The sequence below is a fragment of the Somniosus microcephalus genome, chromosome 7 (assembly GCF_052327205.1).
Source record: "Somniosus microcephalus isolate GS21.2 chromosome 7, FLI_Smic_1.0, whole genome shotgun sequence".
In the NCBI taxonomy this organism is placed as follows: domain Eukaryota; kingdom Metazoa; phylum Chordata; class Chondrichthyes; order Squaliformes; family Somniosidae; genus Somniosus; species Somniosus microcephalus.
This window is the reverse complement of record NC_140993.1, coordinates 260,424,191-260,450,026: the sequence shown is the minus strand read 5'-3', so window position 1 is coordinate 260,450,026 and position 25,836 is coordinate 260,424,191. Positions and strand designations below refer to the sequence as shown.

The following is a 25,836-nucleotide window of genomic DNA, read 5'->3' as shown; positions in this document are numbered from 1 at the left end:
TCAATATAAGATAGTCACCAAGAAATCCAATAGGGAATTCAGAAGAAACTTCTTTACCCAGAGAGTGGTGAGAATGTGGAACTTGCTACCACAGGGAGTAGTTGAGGCAAATAGTATAGATGCATTTAAGGGGAGGCTAGACAAGCATATGAGGGAGAAGGGAATAGAGGGTTATGCTGATAGTTAGATGAGGAAAGACGGGAGGAGGCTTGAGTGGAGCATGGACTGGTTGGGCCGAATGGCCTGTTTCTGTGCCGTATATCCTATATAATCCTATGTAGAAAGCTGGGTAGACCCCAGGAGTGCGGACCATCCCTCTGGCCCTGTGTTGATGGGGCTCCCCACCCCAAGCACCAGCTCAAACCTTGTCCACTCCCAGACGCCCTGATGCAACACCTGCCCTTTCACCACCTCCCTTCCCACTGTCCAGGACCCCAAACATTCCTTCCATGTGAATCAGCGATTTACTTGTACTTCCAACTTAGTATACTGTATTTGCTGCTCACAATGCGGTCTTCTCTACATTGGGGAGACCAAACGCCGATTGGGCGATCGCTTTGCAGAACAGCTCTGTTCAGTCCACAAGCATGACAGTGAGCTTCAACAATTTAAAGATGTCGCAGGGCGTGGCAGCGGCAGAGAGTATTGCATCTTTTAAGGGAAGATTGGATAAGTATTTTTGGCATGGGGTGATCACAGAAAAAGGAAGGGAAAAAAGTTACTTGTGGCCCATCAATCAGATACTTCTAGACTGGGGAGTCGAGAACCAGACGTCAGTCGCAGAATAAGGGGTCAGCCATTTAGGACTGAGAAATTTCTTCACTCAGAGGGTGGTGAATCTTTGGAATTCTCTACCTCAGAGGGCTGTGGAGGCTCAGTCGTTGAGTATTTTCAAGACCGAGATCGATAGATTTTTGGATACTAAGGGAATCGAGGGATATGGGGATAGTGCGGGAAAGTGGAGATGAGGTCGAAGATCAGCCATGATCTTATTGCATGGCGGAGCAGGCTCGAGGGGCCAAATGGCCTACTCCTGCTCCTATTTCTTATATTCTTATGTACGTTCTTATTGGTTGGTCTCTCGTGAAGTTGCGTTTTGTGCTGTGGGGAGGGAGGGATGATTATGAAAGCCCCTTCATTGGGGAAACACCTAATCCTTTTGTAATTGTCAATTTCAAATTTAGTGTTTCCGCTATTTATAAGCTTTATATGAGTGCTGGAAAATTAATCTTGGAAATGTAATTTTTTCCCTTCCTGTTTAGTTCCACCATTGGAGGGCTTTGTGATGAACCGGGTCCAAGGTGATTACTTTGAAACGCTTCTCTACAAGATTTTTGTTTCTATCGATGAGCAAACCAATGTTGCAGAGGTAGGGGAGACAAACAGTAGAAATCTTGTACTATGTATTTTCTTACCCAGTGCAAACAAGCAATCACACAAACTTTAAAAAAAAGCCATGATCTTATTGAATGGTGGAGCAGGCTCGAGGGGCCGATTGGCCTACTCCTGCTCCTATTTCTTATGTTCTTATGTTCTTATTACTGAAGGAGTGCTGCACTGTTGGCAGTGATGTCTTTCAGATGAGACGTTGCTCCGAGACCCCATCTGCCCTCTCAGGTGGATGTAAAAGATCCCATTTTCCTATTTCGAAGAGGAGCAGGGGAGTTCTCCCCGGTGTCCTGGCCAACATTCATCACTCGACCAACGTCCGGTTAAAAAACAAACATTGTCTGGTCATGATCTCATTGCTGTTTATGGGACCTTGCTGTGTGCAAATTGGCTGCCGTGTCTCCAGCATTACAACAGTGATTACATTTAACAAAAAAAAAAGTACTTCATTGGCTGTGAAGCAGTCTGGGATGTCCTGAGGTTGTAAAAGGCGCAAAACAAATGCAATTTCTTTCTTGCTTTCTTTCCTGAAATATTCACGTCATCTGACTTGTTTCTTTTGTGTGCCTGTTATATGAGCAACTTTTTCCTTTGAAGTCCTAGACTAGAAACTAAATACTGTTACGACATTAGAAAGTAGTGAAATTCAGTGGAAGTTTTGAAACCAGGTCATTCATTTTGGGTTTTATTAAAAGGAATATAGAATGCAAGAGTTTAAAAGTAGTAGTAAAGTATACAGGCCTCCTATGTTCCTATTAGGCCACAGTTGGTGTACTGTGTGTAGTTTTGAGTGCTACATTATAGAAGGAACATTAGGGCTATAGACAGTGAATAGCGTAGATTGACCACAGTGATGCTAGAGATAGGAAATTATAATTACGAGGAAGGACATGAGAAATTGGGACTATTTCCACTAAAGCTGGGAAGGCTAAGAGGAGATTTGAGTTTTTTTAATTGTACAGGGCTAGGCAGTTGGGATTTAGAAAGTGCACTTATAAGTGACTTTTGGGAGAGTTTTTTTCCTAGGAAATGGCCGACCCCTTATTCTAAGACTGTGACCCCCGGTTCTAGACTCCCCAGCCAGGGGAAACATCCTCCCTGCATCTACCCTGTCAAGCCCTGTAAGAATTTTGTATGTTTCAATGAGATCACCTCTCATTTTTCTAAACTCTAGAGAATATAGGCCTCGTCTACTCAATCTCTCCTCATAGGACAATCCCCCCATCCCAGGAAACCAGTCTGGTGAACCTTTGTTGCATTTCCTCTATGGCAAGTTTAACGTCTCTGCCATTTCCTTATTGCCCATTATAATTTCTCCTGTCTCTGCCTTGAATGGGCCTATGTTTACCTTCGCTAATCTCTTCCTATTTGCATACCTATTAGAAACGTTTACAATGTTTTTATGTCTCGTTAATTTACTCATTCTTTTTTCTCTTTCCTTATCAATTTCTTGGTCCTCCTTTGCTGAATTCTAAAATCCTCCCAATCCTCAGGCTTACTACTCATTTTGGCAACATTATAAGCCTCTTCCTTTGATCTATTACTATCTTTAACTTCTCTTCTTAGCCACGGTTGGACCACTTCCTGTGGGGTTTTTGTGCCTTAAAGGAATGTATATTTGTTGTGAATTATGTATTAATTCTTTAAATGCTAGCCATTGCTTGTCTACCGTCATACCTTTTAATATAGTTTCCCAATCTACCTTAGCCAACTCGCCCCTCATACCTATGTACAGGAAACTTTGTTATATCCGGCACCGACGGGACCGAGCTGTTGCCGATCTATCAAAACTGCCGGACATACAAAGTTAATGTTGAAGCATACGGAGGTTTTCATCTCCGTATCTGACAACAAACACTGTTGCTTAGCAACAGCTTGTAAACAGTCGGCCTGTACCTTGGAAGCATCTCTGTAGCTTAGCAACAGCTTCAGAGAGACTTTCCAGAGCCCGACTGTTGAAAACAAAACCACGAGAAGAAGAAAAAACCTCGAAGAAGAAAAAACCTAACAAAACCGCTCCTGATTTCTGCCGGTAGATCGAGGTTTCCGGACATACAACCTCCGGATGAACCAAAGTTTCCTGTAGTATGCTTTGTTTAGATTTAAGACCCTAGTTTCAGATTTAACTAAATCACTTTCGAACTTAATATAAAATTATGGTCACTCTTCCCTAAGGACCGCTTTACTACAAGGTTATTAATTAACCCTTTCTCATTGCACAATACTAGATCTAAAATAGCCTGTTCACTAGTTGGTTCCTCAACATACTAACCTAGAAAACTATCTTGCATACATTCCATGAATTCGTCCGCCACACTATTACTGCAAATTTGGTTTACCCAGTCTATATGTAGATTAAAGTCACCCATGATCACTGTATTACCCTTGTTACATGCACCTCTAATTTCCTGATTTATACTCTGCCCTACATTACAACAACTGTTTGGAGCCCTATAAACCACTTCCGCCAATGTTTTCTGCCCCTTGCTGTTTCTTAGCTCCACCCAAACTGATTCTACTACTTGATTTTCAGAGTTAAGATCCTTTCTCTCTCTTCTCTTTATCCCATCCTTTATTATCAGGGCTACCCCTCCTCCTTTTCCATTTTGCCTATCTCTTCTAAAAGTTAAGTATCCGGGAATATTTAGTTCCCAACCTTGGTCGCTTTGCAACCACATCTCTGTAATGGCTATTAAATCAAACCTATTAATTTCTATCTTCGCTATTAATTCATCTATTTTGTTGCAAATGCTTCGTGCATTCAGATATAGTGCCTTAGCTTTGACTTTTTTCTATTGTTCCCTGATGTCACCTTAGTCACTGATGCCTTATTACCTTTGTTACACTCTCTGTCCCTTCCTGACCCCCTCTGCTTATTTTTACCCAAAGCTCTACTCTGCTCTAGAGCCTTGACATTTCTCTTGCTGCTTTTAAATTTACTCTTTCCTGAATCATCTCACACCCCCCCCCCCCCCCCCTTCATTAGTTTAAAGCCCTGTCTACTGCCCTAGTTATTCGATTCGCCAGGACACTGGTCCCAGCCCGGTTTAGGTGGAGCCCATCCCAACGGAACAGCTCCCTCTTTCCCCCAGTACTGGTGCCAGGGCCCCATGAACTGAAACCCCTTCCTCCCATAGCACTCTGAGCCACACATTGAAACCTCTAATCTGTTTGTCCCTGTGCTAATTTGCGCGTGGCTCCAGTAACAATCCAGAGATTATTACCTTTGTGGTTCTGCTTTTTAATTTGGATCCTAGCTCCTCAAGCTCCCTCTGCAGAACCTTATTCCTAGTTCTACCTATGTTGTTGGTTCCCACGTGGACCACAGCAACTGGATTCTCCCCCTCCCACTCCCAAGTTCTTCTCCAGCCGCGACAAGATATCCTTAACCCTGGCGCCGGGCAGGCAACACAACTGTCGGAACTCCCGGTCACAGCTGCAGAGAACAGTATCTATTCCCCTCACTATACTGTCCCCTACCAGAACTACATTCCTTTTCACTCCCCCCACTTGAATGGTCTCCTTCACCATGATGCCATGGTCAGTTTGCTCATTCATGGGAGATGGCAAGATTGAGGGACAGTCATCATCAGTATGGGTGGGAATAACCTTTGCAGAAATTCAGGAGCCTATAGTTCAGAAAGTATATCTCTGAAGAATGTAATGATTTGTTTAATGTTTTTCAGTTGGCGAATGTGCTGGAAATAGATCTATCCCTTGTGAAGGTATGTATGATGCTTTACATATGTATAAATTAAGGTTCAGATCCCCAGACACGGTAAAGGTGAGTGTAATCTTAAACCTTTTTTTTAGAATTATTCCACTTTTGCTTGTGTGATGTTTTAAGTTGTCTCACATTTCCAGAGATATGACTTGAGATTTCAAAATGCTGCAAGGAACAATAGTGTAGATGCAAGCAAGTTTGATTAACATATATGTACTACTTTTTTATAGTTGTGAAATTGAATTTCTAAAATACCAGTAAAAATTCCGGAATGCCATTTAATACAAATGGAATTTCACTTACTCAGTCACTGAAGTCAGTGGCCTTTATCCCACTACATGATATAAACAGTCCTATTATTATAAAACATTGAATACTCTGACTCACTGCAAGCAATGCCACACGAGATCTCCCAGTATTATATTAAAAAACTTAACATTTGCATACATTTCCTGTCTAACATTTACCATTATAAATTTCCGAGCCCACTTTGATACTGGAAACTACCCGTGTAAAACTTGTCCGGCTGTAATTACACCAGTGGGGGACTGCAGCGCTGTCACTGGCAGGAGGGTGTAATTAGAGCGTGACAAGTTTACATAGGCAATTTCTATTATTTTATTTAATGCACAACGCTATATGGCATATTTTCCATTGGTCGTTAATGAGAAGAAATCATCTTGGTCTTGTAGAATCACAGAATAGTACAGCACAGAAGGAGGCCATTTGGCCCATTGAGTCTTTTGCTGGCTCTTTCGAAGAGCAATCCAGTTAGTCCCACTCCCCCATTCTTTCCTCATATCTCTGCAATTTGTTCTCCTTCAAGTATTTATCCAATTCCCTTTTTGAAGGCTACTATTGAATCTGTATCCACCGCCCTATCAGGCAGCGCATTCCAAATCCTAACCACTTGTTGCTTGAAAAAGTTTTCCCTCGTGTCGCTTCTGGTTCTTGTGCCAGTCAGCTTAAATGTGTGCCCTCTGGTTACCGACCCTTCAGCCACTGGAAACAGTTTCTCTTTATTTACTCTATCTAAACCCTTCATGATTTTGAACACTTCTATGAAATCTCCTCTTAGCCTTCTTTGCTTGAAGGTGAACAACCTCAGCTTCTCCAGTCTGCCCACGTAACTAATCCTTCATCCCTGGAACTGCGTTGAAAGGAAAAGATACCCTAATGTGTCCTTTAGATATATTTGGTGGTGATTCTTTTGGAAAATCATTATTTGAGGACCTATTTATGGAAATGTTCATTTTGATTCTTCAGAATGCAGTGTCCATGTACTGTCGGCTGGGGTTTGCACACAGAAAAGGACAAGTGATAAATGCAGAGCAGCTTCATCCAACATGGAGGAATGTTCCATCTGTCAACAGATTAAAGTAAGGGAAGGCTTTTGCACTAAATCTATACGGATCACACTCTACATAGCTATAGATTGTGAATTTTCTTCAACTGGGAAGGTGAGAAATGAAAACTTGCTTCACCTGTATAATCTGGGTTAATTTGAGACTCAGCAATATGTTGGCTCACTGAAGCAAAATTGTTCACTAAGTACTAATTTAGAAATGTATCTATTGCATATTAAAAATGATAAGTCACAACATTCTACCTCAGTGCATTGAAAACTCCTTTTGTAGGCTTGTCAATGGGAGCGCTCATTTTAAAAGTGACAACCTTCACCTGCAGTACCTGTTACACCTGTAGGCGGTGCTGTGATTGTCTTTAGCAATGTTAATAGTTCCTCCCTTCACTCACCTTGTCTAAAACGGTGCCTTCTAACCTGCTGAGTGATCTTGAAGAGGTGAAGAGCTGCCTAACCCCCCTAGCATTATTGGACACCATTACAAACTTCTCAGAAATTTGCAGCTGCTGCTCACACTTTTGCAGATGCATTAGCATAAAACCTGTTCCCACCCAGGGAGGTCTGAACTGGGACCTAGATTCTCTCTCTCGTGAATTCTACGGAATTTATTATTTCCCTGGCCACAGAATAAAGAGAAAATGAGCAATTGAATTTCTTGAGATACAGGAAACTTTTTTTTATCCGGCACGGACGGGACCGACGTGGTGCCGGTTCATTAAAAATTCCGGATAACCGAACGCTATAGTAAAAGATACGGAGCTGAGAGCTCCGTATAAAGCAACAAACCCTGTCTTCAGAACAATGGGCACAAGTTGCAAGCGTCTCTGTAGCTTAGCAACAGCTGCAGCCACACCCTTGCACAGCAACAAATGGAGTAAAAAAAAAAGTAATAAAAGTTACCTGAACCTACTCCTGAATTTTGCCGGTTAACCGAGATTTCCGGTTATTTAGGTGCCGGTAAATCGAAAGTTTTCTGTACAAGAATTTCTGCCCTACTTGTGTTTTCTAAAATTGCAGCCATTATATAAAATACACACTAAACTGTTTTCACCGTCTTCACACCGTTTTGCACCACTCAGGGCCTATCATAGTATTTACAACACAGAAACAGGCCATTCGGCCCAACCTGTTTATGCCGGTGTTTATGCTCCACACAAGCCTCCTCCCACTTTATTTACTACTTCTCATCCTATCAACATGTCCTTTTATCCCTTTCTCCCGCATTTACTTATCTAGCTTCCCCTTAAATGTATCTTTGCTATTTGCCTCAACGACTCCATGTGGTAGCGAGTTCCTCATTCTCACCACTCTGAGTAAGGAAGTTTTTCCCTGAAATCCTGATTAGATTTATTAGTGACTATCTTATATTGATGGCCCCTAGTTTTAGACTCTCTCTTTTCGCCCCCCCCCCCCCCCAAAAGTGGAAACATCTTCTCTGTCTACCCTATCGAACCTCTTCATAATTTTAAAGTCCTCTATTAGATCACCCCTCAGCCGTCTCTTGGTTTCCGAGAGAAAAGAGCCCCAGCCTGTTCAGTCTTTCTTGATGGTTGTACATTTAATCATTAACGAGCTGCACTAGCATTTTGAAGTTGTTCTTTCAATTGTACAAGCTACGACATCACTTAATTGAAAATGGCTACCACCCCGCACCAAAGATGAACCCGACCTCGGAACTTAGCTTTTGAAAAGAAAGCTGCAGTCTATAAACATGTATACCTCAATGAGATACAGATAAAATAGTCTTTGCTCCTTGGAGTGAAGGATATTTCGCATTACATCTGTTGGTTTGTATTGCTCTTATGGGATGATGCTTTGAAGTTTATTCTGATAATTTTTTGCTTGCACCAATATGGATTTGGCGAAGGAAAACCTGGTAAGTGCTGTTCGTTTTGGCATGTTAACAGATCAGACTTTGTTTTATTTTGCATCTTTATGAATGAGTGTCCTAAGCTGCTGAAGCTATTCACCACTTACTATACTATAGTATAGTAAGTGGTGAATATATATATATATATATAATCATTAAACACAAGATTATGGAACTTTTAAGATAATTTCTTATCAGATCAAATCCTGCTTAAGAGCATTTCTGTCTACAAAATCTTTTCGCTGCAATACAAAATTTGATCAGTTCTGTTGATACCAGGGAAAATAAAAATTAAATGTTTATCAGCTAATGTTTTGCAAATGAATCTGAAAGAAATGGGGTTTAATGCATTGCTGTCAGAACCCAGTTCAGTGCTTTGATATCTGTTGAGTACACTTCACTGTACAAGCTATTTAAAGTTCTTCATTTGCATTCTTTGTCATTTTTTAAAAATCCTTTCTTTTGTAATTCTATCTTTTTTCTGTTGCCTGGGGTGCCCGGCCTTTCCTGTTCTCTTCCCCCTCCTTTTCACTGTTTTGCCTGTAATTTTCAAAATACATTTTGCATCCAATGTTAAACTCTATAGATTTCCAGCATCCACAGTATTTTGCTTTTGTGTTAAACTCTATAGATATTTGTTAGAATATTTATATTGTCTGTATTGTACCACCTGGTCGTGTGTTTGAAGTATGAAATGCAGAACACACTAATAATTCCAGCTCTTGTTTTTAATGGATGTGTTTCAAACCCGTGTTCAGCACTGACTGTCACTGGAAATAAGAGGCAAAAATGGAGGGTAGATTTGAGACCATCAAGATTTATAGTAATCAGTTACTGCAGTAAACGCCTATAAAACACTCTGCATAGTTTCTATCTCTTATTTTCTTCAGTGAAATAAACATTCTTTAAACCTGAGCACATAACAAATTCCAAGTGTGCAACTTTGTAGTTGTTTAAGTAGAACTCCACCCAAAGCTGTGTTAATATCAGTGGTGCTTTGTTGCTTCATGTAGGTGTGCAATGGACCCACAGAAGATGCTGCTGTCGTGGGATGGGACGGAAAACCGGAGTCCTGTGCATGACGTAACGTCATCAACAACAGACACGGATACAGCTAGTCAAGAAGACATAGGTTAGTACATGTCTTGGAGTTAGTTTTATCATATTTACAACATGTGGTACTGAACAATGTTCATACATTTAGATAACTTATTTGATAATTGTTCTCAAAATGTATGTGGTAACTTGTCCTAAAAAGCTATTGCACTTAAAAGCAAAGCAAACTGTGTCCGATTGGCACTTTAAAGACATAGGCCCGGAATTTGTGGTCAGCGGCGAAGCAACGCCGCTGACCTCCAAGAAAGCTGCCCACAAAGATCTAATGATCTCTGGCCTGAATTTCGGCTCTCCCGACCTCAGTTTGAATCTGGCGCCAAATCAAATGAATCTCCAGCGTCCAGCAACAGTGATGGCGTCAAGCTGGCTAAGCAACCAATCACATTAAAGGATTCTCAGACAGCAAACCAGGAAGTAAAATGCACAGATTATAATTTACTTTTTTATAAATGTTAGAGAGCGAAATAAAGTTTGAGACAGACACATAGGATTAAGGTAGAAGCTGAAATATCATAAACAAACTTTAAAAAAAATTATATTAAAAGCCATGTAATTATCATATTTTATTGGAAATATTTGACATTCCACAAATATGAAATTAGTTCTTCAGGGCCAGAACGGTTGTTCAGCAGTCAATATGCCATTCAGAACCCAGTTACACCTCTTTCAACAAGGCTTAACTTTTCAGGGGGGTTTAACAGTGATATTCCAGTATAATGGGGGAAGTTTTCTTCAGGAACTAGGATTTGAATTGATTGCCGGCTCTGGGAAGCTCCACAATGCAACCTGTGGAGGAGCAGGGAATGACTGACCGCAGCTTCTGGGTTTTTGCATTTATCTGCGCATGTGTTGATTCCAGAAGTTGCTGTCCCTTTCAGAGGAGTAATGGCGACGAATGCTGATGCTTTCAGCGTCATTACCACCGCAAAATCCGGGCCATTGTCCTTCAATGGCTTTCTAATCTTTTGGGTTTTTCAAGCCTTCAAACACTTCACCGCAAAGTGAAGAACAGAAAAAATCTGCAGTAAATTTTGTGAAGAAGTCGAGTTGGCACTGAACTTCCATATGTCGTGCCCTTTGCAGATCAGAGCTGATAGGTCATTCAAGTATTTTGCTAGCTTTGTTGAGTGTCTATAACTTTATTTTGGGTTTAAGCGATCATTGTTTTCTTGATTTTCAGCTGACACTGCTAGCGTGAGCAGTCTGAGCCTGCCCAGTGGACACACTAAACGAATCGCCTTCCTGTTTGATTCAACCCTTACTGCGTTTTTAATGATGGGAAACCTTTCACCGGTGAAGTGTCTTAAAATCTTCCTTCCTTGTTGTATAGCGATTAGTACTATTATATAAGAAAGACTTGTGTGTGTGTGTGTGTGTGTGTGTATATATAATATACAGGAAACTCTTTGGTATCTGGCACCGACGGGACCAGGATGGTACCGGTTGATTAAAAATTCCGGATGACGGAGAGGGTTATCTATCGAGGCTATTTTTAACAAACAAAAATTTAAAAAATCAAGAAATGTGCAGTGTACAGTAATTGGACTTCCAACAGCGTCAAGAAGCCGAGTAGTGGCAGTTTGGACCCCCACTGACTAACTCGGCCACCGCGGGAGACTCTGATTCGGACTCGGCAATATTTCCGGTTATTAAGTTATTTTCAGAGTATGAATTTTGCCGGTTAATAGAGAATTTCGGATATTTAGGTGCCGTTTAAACGAGAGTTTCCTGTAGTTCCTTTCAGGATGTCTCAAAGCGCTTTACAGCCAATGAAGAAATTCTGAAGTGTAGTTATATTGTAATGTAGGAAACGCGGCAGCCAGTTTGTGCACAGCAAGCTCCCACAAACAGCAATGTGATAATGACCAGATAATCTGCTTTTAGTGATGTTGATTGAGGGATAAATTTTGGCCAGGACCGTGGTGAGAACTCCCCTGCTCTTCTTCAAAATAGTGCCGTGGGATCTTTTAAGTCCACCCGAGAGGGCAGACAGATCCTCGGTTTAACATCCCCTCCGACAGTACAGCATTCCCTAAGTACTGCACTGAGGTATCAGCCGTGATCATGTGCTCCAGTTCCTGGAGTGGGACTTGATGATGTGGCATAATAATAATCTACATATGAAATTTCAATGTTGTAGTCATTCAACGCCAAGTAAGTGGTAAAGAAAAGGAACCAAGTGTCACAGATCAACAATATTTGTTTTACAGTGCTACAGTTGCTTAGATGTTGTGTGAAATTTTGATGTTGTGTATGTTGGAGCTGCTAAATAGCATGAACTAGTTTTCACCAAATTAATAAATTTAGAAATGTAGGGTAAATTTTGGGCCATTTTCCACGTGGCATTACTGCAAACATTTGGCATTTTTAATGCGAAAAGTTTCTTGTCTGTATTTTGTGTGTTTGTTTTGTTCATGTTTCATTGCGTTTTCTGCAGAACCTGAAGAGCCATGCTGTCACGATGTTTGAAGTTGGGAAGTTATCCGATGAGTCACTGGACAGCTTCCTTGTGGAACTTGAAAAGGTATGTGTTATTAGGGAGATGTTACTGTTGTTGGGGAGAGGTTACTGCAATTAGCCTTAAAGTATTCCACAAGTCACTGGATATTCAAAATAATGAGGTGTTTTGATCGAGTAAATAAGGAGAAACTGTTTCCAGTGGCAGGAGGGTTGGTAACCAGAGGACACAGATTTAATGTAATTGGCAAAACAACCAGAGGGAGATGAGGTGAAATTTTTTTACGCAGCGAGTTGTTGCGATCTTGGATGCGCTGCCTGAAAGGGTGGTGGGAGCAGATTCAATAGTAATTTTCAAAGATATTGGATAAATACTTGATTGGATAGCTCTTTCAAAGAGCTGGCACAGGCACAGTGGGCCGAATGGTGTATTTGGACTTTCAAAAGGCTTTCGATAAGGTCCTGCATAAGAGATTAGCGTGTAAAGTTAAGGCACATGGGATTGGGGACAAGGTATTGACTTGGATAGAGAACTGGTTGGCAGACAGAAAGCAAAGAGTTGGAATAAACAGCTCTTTTTCCGAGTGGCAGGCAGTGACTAGTGGGGTACCGCAGGGATCGGTCCTTGGACCCCAGCTATTCACAATACATATTAATGATCTAGACAAGGGAACTAGATGTAATATCTCCAAGTTTGCAGACGACACAAAGCTGGGTGGGCATGTGTGCTGTGAGGAGGATGCCGAGAAACTCCAGGATGATTTGGACAGGTTGGGTGATTGGGCAGAAGCATGGCAGATGCAATATAACATGGATAAATGCGAGGTTATCCACTTTGGTGTCAAAAACAAGGCGGCAGATTATTATCTGAATGGCAATAGATTGGGAGAAGGGGAAGTGCAACGAGACCTGGGCGTCCTTGTGCACCAGTCGCTGAAGGTAAGCATGCAGGTGCAGCAGGCGGTTAAGAAGGCAAATGGTATGTTGGCCTTCGTAGCGAGAGGGTTTGAGTACAAGAACAAGGATGTCTTGCTGCAGTTGTACAGGGCCTTGGTGAGACCACATCTTGAGTATTGTGTGCAGTTTTGGTCACCTTATCTGAGGAAGGATGTTCTTGCCATGGAAGGAGTGCAGCGAAGATTCACCAGGCTGATACCTGGGATGGCAGGAATGACGTATGAGGAGAGATTGGGTTGATTGGGCTTGTACTCGCTGGAGTTTAGAAGAATGAGAGGGGATCTCATTGAAACTTATAAAATTCTAACAGGACTAGACAGACTAGATGCAGGAAGGATGTTCCCGATGGTCGGGGAGTCCAGAACCAGGGGTCACAGTCTAAGGATAAGGGGTAAGCCATTTAGGACAGAGATGAGGAGGAATTTCTTCACGCAGAGAGTGGTGAACCTGTGGAATTCTCTACCACAGAAGGCAGTGGAGGCCAATTCATTAAATATATTCAAGAAGGCGTTGGATATATTTCTTAAGGCTAAAGGGATCAAGGTATATGGGGAGAAAGCAGGGACAGGGTACTGAATTTGGATGATCAGCCATGATCTCATTGAATGGCGGAGCAGGCTCGAGGGGCCGAATGGCCTACTCCTGCTCCTATCGTCTATGTTTCTTTGTGCTGTAAGATTCTATGATGTGTGGCAATGTACGTGAAGACTATTTTCATAGAATCATAGAATAGAAATATACAGCAGGGGCGGAGGCCATTTCGGCCCATCGTGACCGCGCCGGCCGACAAAGAGCTATCCAGCCTAATCCCACTTTCCAGCTCTTGGTCCGTAGCCCTGTAGGTTATGGCACTTCATGTGCACATCCAAGCACTTTTTAAATGTGGTAAGGGTTTCTGCCTCTATCACCCTTTCAAGCAGTGAGTTCCAGACCCCCACCACCCTCTGGGTGAAGAAATTTCCCCTCAAATCCCCTCTAAACTTCCTACCAATTACTTTAAGTCTATGCCCCCTGGTTGTTGACCCCTCTGCTAAGGGAAATAGGTCCTTCCTATCCACTCTAACTAGGCCCCTCATAATTTTATGCACCTCAATAAGGTCTCCCCTCAGCCTCCTCTGTTCCAAAGAAAACAAACCCAGCCATTCTAATCTTTCCTCATAGCTAAAATTCTCCAGTCCAGGAAACATCCTCGTAAATCTCCTCTGTACCCTCTCTAGTGCAATCACATCTTTCCTGTAATGTGGTGACCAGAACTACATGCAGTATTCTAGCTGTGGCCTAACTAGTGTTTTATACAGTTCAATCATAACCTCCCTGCTCTTGCCTTTATTAGCCGAGGGATAGAATACAAGTATTCCGTATGCCTTCTTAAACACCTTATCTACTTGGCCTGCTATCTTCAGGGATCTGTGGACCTACACTCCAAGGTCCATTTGTTCCTCTACACTTCAGTGTCCTACCATTTAATGTGTATTCCCATGCCTTGTTATAGCTTTCTTCTTCGTTATCAACCACACAGCCGATTTTAGTCATAGTCATAACGGCACAAAAGGAGGCCATTCGGCCCATCGAGTCCGTGCTGGCTCTCTGTAGAGCAATCCAGTCAGTCCCATTCCCCTGCTCTATCCCCGTAGCCCTGGAAGTTTATTTCCCTCAAGTGTTTATCCAATCTCCCATTGAGTGTCTCCGTTTCCACCACTTCTGTAGGCAGCGAGTTCCAGGTCCTCACCACTCGCTGCATAAAAAAGTTTTTCCTCACATCCCCCCCTGTATCTCTTGCCCAAAACCTTCAATCAGTGTCCCCTAGTCCTTGTACCATCAACTAGTGGGAACAACCTTTCCCTGTCTAGCCTATCCAACCCCGTCATAATCTTCTTGTACACCTCTATCAAATCACCCCTCAATCTCCTTTGCTCTAATGAAAACGAATCCAGCTTCTCCAACCTGTCCTTGTAGCTAAGATCCCCCATCCCCGGAACCATTCTGGTAAATCTCCTCTGCACCCCCTCAAGGACCTTCACATCCTTCCTAAAGTATGGTGACCAGAACTCCAATGTGGCCTAACCAGCGCTTTATAAAGGTTCAGCATAACTTATCTAGTTTTGTACTCAATACCTCTATTTATGAAGCCCAAGATCCCAAATGCTTTGCTAACCACTCTCTCAATATGTCCTGCCACCTTCAGGGACCTATGCACATTAACTCCCAGGTCCCTCTGTCCCTGCACACTCTTTAAAACTGTGCCATTAAGTGTATATTGCCTCTCCCTGTTCCTTCTGCCAAAATGCATCACCTCACACTTCTCTGTATTAAATTCCATCTGCCACTTGTCTGCCCATTCTGTTAGCCTTTCTATGTCCTGTTGCAATCGATTGGTATCATCCTCACTGTTTGCCACAAGCCCAAGTTTGGCGTCATTGACAAATTTAGAAATTCTACTCTCTATTCCAATATCCAGGTCATATCAAAAAAAGCAGTGGCCCCAGCACTGACCCTTGGGGAACACCACTGTCTACCATCCTCCAGTCTGAAAAACAGCCATTTACCACAACTCTGTTTTCTATCCTTAAACCAATTCCTTATCCAAGCTGCCACTGACCCACCTATTCCATGTGCCTCAATTTTGTTAACCAGCCTTCTATGTGGTACTTTGTCAAACGCCTTCCGAAAATCCATGCAGACAACATCCATTGCATTCCCTTCATCAATCCTCCCTGTTACTTCATCAAAAAATTCAATTAGATTAGTCAAACACAATCTGCCATTTAGAAATCCGTGTTGGCTCTCCTTAAATAGCTTAAACCTCTCCAAGTGCTCGTTAATTTTTTTCCTTGATTTATTGTTTCTAAAACTTTACCCGCCACTGATGTTAAACTGACCAGCCTGTAGTTACCAGGATTGTCCTTACACCTCCCCTGCATCTAGGGAAGATTGGAAAATTATGGCAAACCCTTCCTCTATCTCCTCCCCCAATCCCCTTAGCAACCTGGGATGCAAGCCATCTGCAAACTTCTTAATCATACCCACTACATTCAATTCACGTTATAATGTGATATATTATTTTTGTTGGGCATCATTGCATGTTCGATCAAACCAGCAAAAAGATTCTCTGAGCTGATTAGAATGCAAAGTTTCTGTATTCATGTACATTTGCAGCTGTGACAATGATAATTATAATTTAGATCTAGAGACAATACCGTATACAGCTTTAGATTGCAAACTGTTAGAACAGAGGAGGCTTTAAAATATTAAATTGAAATAACTGAATTTTTAGTCATTCAAAATTGAGGTTTTTCAAATCACTATTAATTTAAATTCATCGTTAGAAAAGTGCTTATTTTGTTTAGAATGTAGCAAAGCCATACAGAGCTCAATTTTATCAACAGTATAATATATTGTACCGAGTTTAGTTATGGTACAGTTCCCACTGCTTATAGAGGACGCATTGGTGTTGACACAATTTGCCCGCTGTACGCAGTGTGTGGTAAAACTGAAGTCCCGAATGAAGAGCGTGTCAGTATTGCTATAGTACCCAGCCCAAAATTGCACCAAAGCACATTTTTTCAGCTCTACCTTGTTCATGTAGGAGTAAACAACACCAACTTGCATTTATATAGCGCCATTCTCATTGTAAAACGTCCAAAGGTGCTTCACAGGAGCAATTATCAGAAAAATATTTGACACCGAGCCACAAAGAAATATTAGGACAGGTGACCAAAAGTTTGGTCAAAAAGGTAGGTTTTAAGGAGCGACTTAAAGGAAGAAAGAGTGGTAGAGAGGCGGAGAGGTTTAGGGAGGGAATTCCAGAGCTTAAGACCGTGGCAGCTGAAGGCACGGCCGCCAATGGTGGAGCGAAGGTGATGTGCAAGAGGCCAGAATTGGAGGAGCACAGAGACCTTGTAGGGTTGTAGGGCTAGAGGAGGATACAGAGATAGGGAGGGGTGAGGCCAAGGAGCGTCATTAACATCCTAAAGAGGAGAGTCCGGACAATAAAAATCAAGCCCCTGCAATGAGTAAATGCAGGTAATCTCGACAATCGGCCACTATCTCGCCCCGCATACAAACTAGTCGCAGTGTCTGACTGTACTGCAACACTGGGGCACGTTGCTCCTACATACCGGGTGAACAGTTAGCAGTACAAGCTGAAAGACATTTAAGAAACACTTCACTTTGCCTGAAATCATCGGAGCGTTTACAATGGTCAGCAGAGAGGATTAGGTATTTAAGGTACTCTCACTTTAAGGAGGTGCAAAAAGCTTATTGAATTGCCTGAAATAGCTGGCATGCTCAATACCTTGTAAGCGGTGCCTTTGTAGTTGACTCCTATGGTGAAGAGAAATGGCCTGGCACTCGCATAAGTGGTGGGGACTTCTCGTGAACTTCCATAATGTGTTTACATTTATACTGTGCCCAAGGCCACTGGTTTGCAGTTTTCACGGAAAAGTGGAAGGATTAATGATTTGCAACCCCTTAAATGTCAGTTACAAAATCATGGAATCTCGTGATAAAAATGGAATTTGACTTATTTCCCCTGATTGTCACCATAGTACAGTCATTTTGTTTCAAACGTTTTGTTTTTAATGCAGTTTAGAAACAGAGTAACCAGATTGTTTTATATTTAAGGTTCAAAACACTGGTGAGGGGGAAGCCCAGAGGTATTTTGATCATGCACTAACCCTGAGAAACACTATACTTTTCCTGCGACATAATAAGGAGCTAGTTACAGATGGTGAACAGCCAAACAATGGTAGGATTTATACTCTGTTGAAAGCAATTGTTCAAAGCCTAATTTTTTCTTTTAAAAGGATGCAATGGTCACTTTACTGTGGTTAATCATTAGTTTAAGACTTAATCACTATAGCTATCGTTTTACTGGATGTTACTTTGTCATGTCTAGAGGGATAGGATTGAAAAGCAGAGAAGTTCTGTTAAACTTGTATCGAACCTCAGTTAGATCACGCTTGGAGTATTGTGCACAGTTCTGGTCTCCATATTATAAAAAGGATATAGAGGCACTGGAGAAGGTGCATAACATGATTTAAAAAGATGCTACCAGAACTGAGAGGTTGTAACTATCAAGAAAGATTGAACAGGCTGGGGCTCTTTTCTCTAGAAAAGAGAAGGCTGATAGAGGTCTTTAAGATTATCAAGGGGTTTGATGGGGTAGACGTAAAGATGTTGTTTCCACTTGTGGGGAGACCAAAACTTGGGGCCATAGATATAAAATAGTCACCAATAAATCCAGTAGGGAATTCAGACGAAACATCTTTACCCAGAGAGTGGTTAGAATGTGGAACTTGCTACCACATGGAGTAGTTGAGGGGACTAGCATAGATACATTTAAGGGGCAGCTAGATAAACACGAGAGGAAAAGATATGCAAGATTATGTTGATGGGGTGAGATGACATAGGGTGGGAGGGTGCTCGTGTGGAGTATAAACACAAGCATAGACGAGTTGGCCTGTTTCTGTGCTGTACATTCTATGTAAAGTTAATCAGCAAATGTTCAAATCCATTTTAGCATGCTTTAAAAGTGGGATTGACTTCTGATTATTGTTGAGAGATTCATGCCAGGAAAGTAGTATTAGTGGTTCAATGATAACTTACATTTATATAGCACTCCTTAGACTGGTAAGATGTCTGTATTTTACAGAGAAGAAAGTGGGCATTGGACAGGGGAGAAAGAATGGGTAGTATGGACCTTGGGGCAGGGCTGAGTTTGGCTGAAGAATAAAGTCTTGCACTAGGCCTTTGAAAGCAGGGAGAAGGTAAGGCGGGGGGATTTTAAGCGGGAGCTTGAGGGCAAGGTCACAGTGGCTGGAACAAGTGGTTACCAATAGTGGAACAAAGAGGATGGGGAGGAGGTGGGGAGGAGGTGTGGACCAGTGTCTTGAGGAGTAAAGGGTGCAAGTGGGGCGGGGGGTGGGGGGGGGATGTGGTTGAAGGAGGACACTAAATAGGATGGGTAAAGATGTAGTGAATTGATGGTAAGGACAATGATCCTGAAGATGGTCCTTAAAGGCTGAGCCATTTGAGCTTGCCAAGGGCAAGAAGAACTTTCAGTGGGTAAGAACATGGGCATCAGTATTCTAAATGAGATGCAGTTTGTGGAGGGTAAAAAGTGATTGCGTGTTATTTCTACATCTGTGTTCGTTAATATGATGAAGTCCCAGAAGAAACTGGTTTTGAAGCTTGTGGATCTCTATACTCGTCAACTTGACCAACCAGTTTTATTACTACATATATAATAAAATCATTGTAATAAAGTGTTCATTGATTGAAGAATAGTTTAAATGAATTGTTACTTTTTTAATTACTTGTCTAATTTTAATCGTTTTTAATCCCCCTGTCCCCAAAATCGAGGTTGGAAAAGTTCAACCGTTTAGTTTCTGATTTTTTTAAAACTCTGCTGGAAGTATAACTGGTATACAGTTATATATAACTACATGCTTGGTATATTGGAAAGTCCTATTAAAATGACAGCCAGTTAGGGAATTAAATGCTTTGACAATAATCTTTTCTGGCACCAGTCAATAATAGCGAACCTATTATGTGTTTTTTTTTTAAGGAGTGGTTCTATGAATGAAATTTTTGCTTTCTGACGAGATTGTTCTGCTTCAGGTTTTCCATTAGATCTGTTGCGCTGCGAGAGCTTGTTGGGATTGGATCCTGCCACCTGCAGCAGAGTCCTGAACAAGAATTACACAATGTTGGTCTCGATGGCACCGCTTAGCAATGAAATCCGACCAATAAGCAGCTGCACCCCACAGGTAAACACACGGGTTGCAGAATGGCCCACTGATCTCCCAGTATGACCTTTTTTTTGCTTCTCGACCGTCTAGGGAGTGGGACTAATCAGACAGCTCTTTCAAAGAGCCGGCACAGGCGCAATGGGCAGAATGGCCTCCCTGTGCTGAGAGATTCTAGGATGCTATCGGGCAGCTGTACCTGCTATTGGTCTAATTACTGAACGGGCATCTATAACAGTTGTATGTCGGAGGCGTAGTCAGGTTTACGCAATGCACAGAACTGCATACTTTTTGTTTGCAGGGGTCAAAGTGCCAGTTCTGAAGATCTGATCCAAAAACAGGTGCCAAGAGGTGTGCATGTGTGACCGCTTCACTGCCTCATTTGCTGGCCTGTTATACGGGCTGTTGATGCTCGGCTACGAGCAATGCACAAAACACTACTGTAGTTTTAATATTTTTATTGTCCTGTTGCGCCCCAGTGAAACATGACTTATAATTACAATCCATAACATGAACTGAACGTCGCAGTAGGGATAAATACCCAGCATCTCCCTCCACTTCTCTCTGCACCAACGCACATGTTTAACTCCCCTGTGGGAGCTTCTGAATTACATAAAGGATGCAATCAGCCACAATAAAACGTTAATAATAAATGGAAGACTAGAAATGAGAAGTTGAGTGAGGGAGACTGGAAGATTTAGTTGGTTTTGTTCTTTTAACAGTGTTGTAGTATTTGTCATTTTTAATTTCTGTGTACTTATTGTTTCTAAATGTGCAGCAAACTCGGTGTTTGATTTCACTTTATTGACTATGATGTGATATGTCTCTGCCAATTTTTAACCACTTGGCAAAAATGCCCCTTTAACCTTTGATTGAAGATACTGTGATAGGTACCATTGCAAGGTGTATTAGTGATTACAGTAAAGCCGTACAGATATTTAACAGAATCTGTCATCAGCACAATGTATGCAATGACTGGCCATCAGCTTTCTTTGGTTGTAATCCCTTAACTTCAGCTAACCTTGCGTATACTTTGCTTTCCCTGTCAGACGTTCTACTGTGGCTAGAACTATTTAATTAGCTGCTGCGACACACTAGAGTTTCTACTTCTCGTGATCAAAAATAACTTAACTGTTCTTAAACATTTTCTCTGTTCATTTGGATTTTTCTAACCTCTTGAAAACTTTTTAACATTTCCAAAGACCTTCTGAGGCTTGTGAAACTGTCTAAATGAGGTAAATGGTGTCTGGTCTTAAAATCCTCCTCATACCCATGAAAATCTCAAGTGGCATGGCCTATCAGATTGACCACTTAGGCCACATGATCACTTTCAAAGGTGTCAATTGGGCAGACAATATGTGAAAGATAGTTCGTTTTACAAAAACTGCACTTTGTTATTTCTTTCCTTTCCCCTACAGCATTTAAATAATTGAGAGTAGACAGTACACTCACAACATCTCTTTCTCGCTCTCTCTCACGCACCCTCCTCTCTCTTCTCCTCCACCCCCCTTTCCCCAGATGCATGTATACGCAAGTCTCATTTGAGAGCTACTTTGTAAAAGTATTTTGCATATATAATGTACACTTGCAGATAGCATACACTTGGGTTTTGTACGCAGAAATAGAATAGTGGGCTGATGAAAGGACATACAATTATCTGAAATACTTACTTTGTCATTTGCAAAACCCAGCTTTAATCTTCTTTTGCATCTTTAAAACCTCAGATATGTTTCCAGTAAAAAAAAGATCCAATGGCTACATAGTAATTTTTCCTGAGTCAAAATACAGGAAACTTTGTGCTATCCGGAGGTGAGCTATCCGGCAATCTGGAGCCACCGGCAAAAATCAGCAGCCGTTTTTTATTTTTATTTTTTGCTTTGTTTGAACAGTCAAGCGTTGCAAGGTCTGTAGCTATAGCAACAGCTTCAGCTACAGAGCTTGCAGGCCACATCCGAGTGTTTAGAAGCTGTTGCTAAGCAACAGTGTTTGTTGTCAAATACGGAGATAAGAATCTCCGTATCTCTCAACATTAACTCTGGAGAGTACGGCAGTTTTGAGGCAACAGCAGCAGCTCAGTCCCGTGGGTGCCGGATTGCACAAAGTTTCCTGTATAAACATATCAAGGAAGTGGGTGTGGAGGGCTAGCATTTATTTCATGTAACTGGAGTGTTCTGTGATGAGGCAGAGAATCTTGTGGGTCTATGAAATGATGTCACACAGACTCCAGTGAAACTACCGAATTATTCATCTTATAGCCTATTCGGAATCATGCATCATTGGATCTTATTTTTGATAGGCACTTTAAGGCAGCTTTTATCTATTTGTGGGCCTCTATCTCCTGTGTGGGCCTCTACCTCTATTCTGGTCTTTTATATACCCGTTGGTGCATATGTCTTTGCTCGGAATTCACGACTGACTAGGTAACTAATTTGTTGGATTTTACTCAGCTGTGTGTTAATGTGTCTCTAATTAATTAATCATTACTTGCTAGAGTTTAAATGAATATGCTATTGATATTTTATGGCCCTATTGATATTTTATTAGCCATTTTATACAGGTATGTTGGTACCTTAAGATAAAAGGAAAAACTGCAAAATGAAATCATGCTGGAAATACAGTATCTCCTTCAGCCTCTGAAAGCAAAAGACAGGTTAATGATTCATGTGATTCATATTTTGTATGATATGACCGAATAATTCAATATATACATCATCCTTTTAGTAAATCAATAACTTTTTTTTTCTTCAAAATAATTAGCACTTAGGACCAGCCATCCCAGAAGTTAGTTCAATCTGGTTTAAACTTTACATCTATCATATTACTGGACAAGGACCCCCATCATTGTTACTTTCAAAAGGAACAAGGCTTAGAAAACTTCCAGATGTTTTTCAGGTATTTTTGAGAAAACAAATTTGTTCATAACTTTCCTGTTTACACATGCAATGATTTTGTTTATTTTTGTGCTGTGTCAGAATCATTTAGAATTGATAAAAATGCAGTAATTTTCCACCCGCCCCCCTTTTATTTCCCAGGGCTATGACCGATTGCTTATAACCTCTTGGGGACATGATCCCGGTGTTGTTCCCACTTCAAACGTGCTCAGCATGCTAAATGATGCACTGACGCATTCAGCTGTATTAATACAGGTAAAGCATTAGACGCTGGTTACTTTGAATTTCCCTTAAACCAAGCATCTTACCTGCTGACGTGAATTGCTGGAAAACGTGTACTCTGACTCGGGGAGAGGTGTGGGTTTTTTTTTGATGTTCAGTTAACAAGAATGCTGTCGGTAAGCTAACAAAACTGATGTATACTTGGAGTAGGTACATGACAGAGTTTTCTGAAGGGTTTCTGTCAGTGCTGTGAATAGTCTTTTTTGTGCATGTTAGGAAGGCTTGAGACTGTTGCATCAATAAAGAAAGAACTTGCATTTATATAGCGCCTTTCACGACCTCGGGACATCCCAAAGTGCTTTACGTCCAGTGAAGTACTTTTGAATGTAGTCATTGTTGTAATGTAGGAAATGCAGCAGCCAATTTGCACACGGGAAGCTCCCACAAACAGTAATGAGATCATGACCGGGCAATCTTTTTTAGTGATGTTGGTTGAGGGATAAGTATTGACCAGGACACCGGGGAGAACTCTCCTGCTCCTCTTCGAAATAGTGCCATGGGATCTTTTGCATCCACCTGAGAGGGCAGACGGGGCCTCGGTTTAACATTTCATCCAAAAGACAACACCTCAGACCGTGTAGTGCTCCCTCAGTTACTGCGCTGGGAGTGTCAGCTTAGATTTTTGCGCTCCAGTGACTCTGAGGCGCGAGTGCTACCCACTGAGCCACAGCTGACACAGTTGGAGCAAAATTTGGTATCTGGATATAGAGCTACAAGAAAGTGTGTGATAACGTGGGGTAATCTTGGTTGTGTATTTTTTTTATTTCTCAGCAAACCACTAAGAAATTTTATTGATATATTTTTAAAGCGGTATTTCCTCCAACAAGATTGTACATTGTACTTTTTATGATTCAACATCTCTGAAATGTGTTTGTTTGACTCCTTGTATAACTTTAATAAAACAAACTAATACATTGTTGTTTATTAGGGTTATGGTATCCATGGTGATGGAGAAACTACTTATGTTCCATTTCCCTTTGACGATGTAGAGATGAAAGGCGGTGAGCATTTCTACTGTAGTTACTTTCCATTATCAATTTTGATTAAAGCATGCATTGCAGGAAAATACTTGCAGCATCTCTGATCAACTCTTCCTCTTTAAATCAACTTTGATGCATGACTCTGTTTTAAGATGCACTGGAATCTGTGTTACTTACATTTTCTCCATTCCCAGATTCCTTTTAAGGGATGCATAATTCAGTTACCTTTTATATAATGGAACTTTGATGTAATAAATCTTTCTGCTGCTGTAAGATAATTTTCACAACCCCTTTTACATCTATACTACATAGGCTGTACAGCACAGAAACAGGCCATTCGCCACAACTGGCCCATGTCGGCATTTATGCTTCACATGAGCCTCCCCTCTTCCTATCTTCATTTCTTTCTGTTCCTTTCTCCCTCATGGGCTCATCTAGCTTCCCCTCAAATGTATCTACGCTATTCACCTCAACCACTCCTTGTGGTAGCAAGTTCCACATTCTCACCACTCTCTGGGTAAAGAAGTTTCTCCTGAATTCCCTACTGGATTTATTGGTGATTATCTTTATGATCCCTAGTTTTGGTCTCGCCCACAAGTGAAAATATTTTCTCTCCGTCTACCCTATCAAACCCCTTCATAATTTTAAAGACCTTGAGCAGGTCACCCCTCCGCTTTCTCTCTCCTCTTCTAGAGCCCCAGTCTGTTCAGTCTTTCCTGATGGTTATTGACGTAAGAAAACTACTAGGCACTTGGTCAGAGTATTAAACAAGGCTTTAATTGACTGTTTCACAACATGGAACTTTAGTTATCCTTCACTAGTTCCTGTTTACAAAATGTCCTGAGCAAGCTGGGCCCGTGCCCGAGTATTTATACTCTCCCTGGACAGCGCCACCAGCAGGCCGCCCAGTATATTTCATAAGTCCTTTCTACATAAATGGCACGATTTATGTCAGTTATTACCTCAGTTCTGGTATCATCCTTGTGAATCTTTTTTGCACCTTCTCCAGTGCCTCTATATCCTTTTTTATAATACGGAGACTGGAACATAACAGAATAGAACCATGTAGAAAAATGTTTCCAGTCCCATATATGTATAACATTTATTTGACAAACTGTTTCATTTTGAAGGACCATAAAATGAGATTTTAACATGTTTATTTTTTTAAATAGCTGAATAATGTTTTGTGTTGGTTTTGCTGCAGAATTTTCCCGCAGTAACATGTGTGCTCACCGAGCTTTGAAAGCATTGAGGAGGAAAGTGGATCTGGACCATTTCTGTGGGTTTGTGAATATGCTGAACTCTCGTGTTCGACGCACCAATGGCAGGCACCCCAGTGAAGACTTGGATGAGAAAGGTACGCAAAGACCAGCTCTGCACAATCAAAACTACATTGGAAATAAACTTGCGCACCAGTTTGTTCTAAATCATTGAATATTTTAATCCATTTAAAAAGCTTTGTAATATTGTTGTAAAATCGCACATTAATGAAAAGCTGATGAGTGGTGAGAATGTGGAACTCGCTACCACATTACATAGAATGTACAGCACAGAAGCGGGCCATTCGGCCCAACTGATCTATGCTGGTGTTTCTGCTCCGCACGAGCCTCCTCCCACCCCACTTCATCTAACCCTATCAGCATATCCTTCTTTTCCTCTCTCCCTCAGGATCTTAACTAGTTGCCTCTTAAATACTTGCATTTCCATAGGGCCCATAGGGCCTTTAATGACCTCCAGATGTACAAAGCGCTTTACAATCAATGAAAGACTGTTGTAATGTAGGAAACAAGGTAGCGAATTTATGCACAGCAAGATCCCACAAACAGCAATGAGATAATGACCAGATAGTCTAATTTGTTTTTTGGCGTTGGTTGAGGGATAAATATTGACCTGGACACTGGAGAGAACTCATTCTTCGAATAGAACACTATTCTTCGAAATAATGCCGTGGGATATTTTACATCCATCCAAGAGGGAAGACGGGGCCTCAGTTTAACATCTCATCCGAAAGACAGCACCTCCGACAGTGCGGCGCTCCCTCAGTACTGCACTGGGAGT

The 25,836-nt window shown here is 41.5% G+C and overlaps 1 protein-coding gene across 1 annotated transcript in view; it reads left to right on the top strand.

Annotated features, from left to right (window-relative positions):
* Window positions 1-25,836, top strand: part of fam91a1 (family with sequence similarity 91 member A1) — a 74,255-nt gene that overhangs the window by 32,509 nt on the left and 15,910 nt on the right. Inside the window, exons 9-20 of the mRNA XM_085993659.1 lie at window positions 1,263-1,369; window positions 5,076-5,114; window positions 6,380-6,492; window positions 9,360-9,478; window positions 10,643-10,755; window positions 11,900-11,986; window positions 17,500-17,623; window positions 19,498-19,646; window positions 22,383-22,517; window positions 22,658-22,771; window positions 23,727-23,799; window positions 24,983-25,135. Of these exons, the coding sequence (XP_085849785.1) occupies window positions 1,263-1,369; window positions 5,076-5,114; window positions 6,380-6,492; window positions 9,360-9,478; window positions 10,643-10,755; window positions 11,900-11,986; window positions 17,500-17,623; window positions 19,498-19,646; window positions 22,383-22,517; window positions 22,658-22,771; window positions 23,727-23,799; window positions 24,983-25,135 (1,326 nt within the window). The remainder of the gene's footprint in view (window positions 1-1,262; window positions 1,370-5,075; window positions 5,115-6,379; window positions 6,493-9,359; window positions 9,479-10,642; window positions 10,756-11,899; window positions 11,987-17,499; window positions 17,624-19,497; window positions 19,647-22,382; window positions 22,518-22,657; window positions 22,772-23,726; window positions 23,800-24,982; window positions 25,136-25,836) is intronic.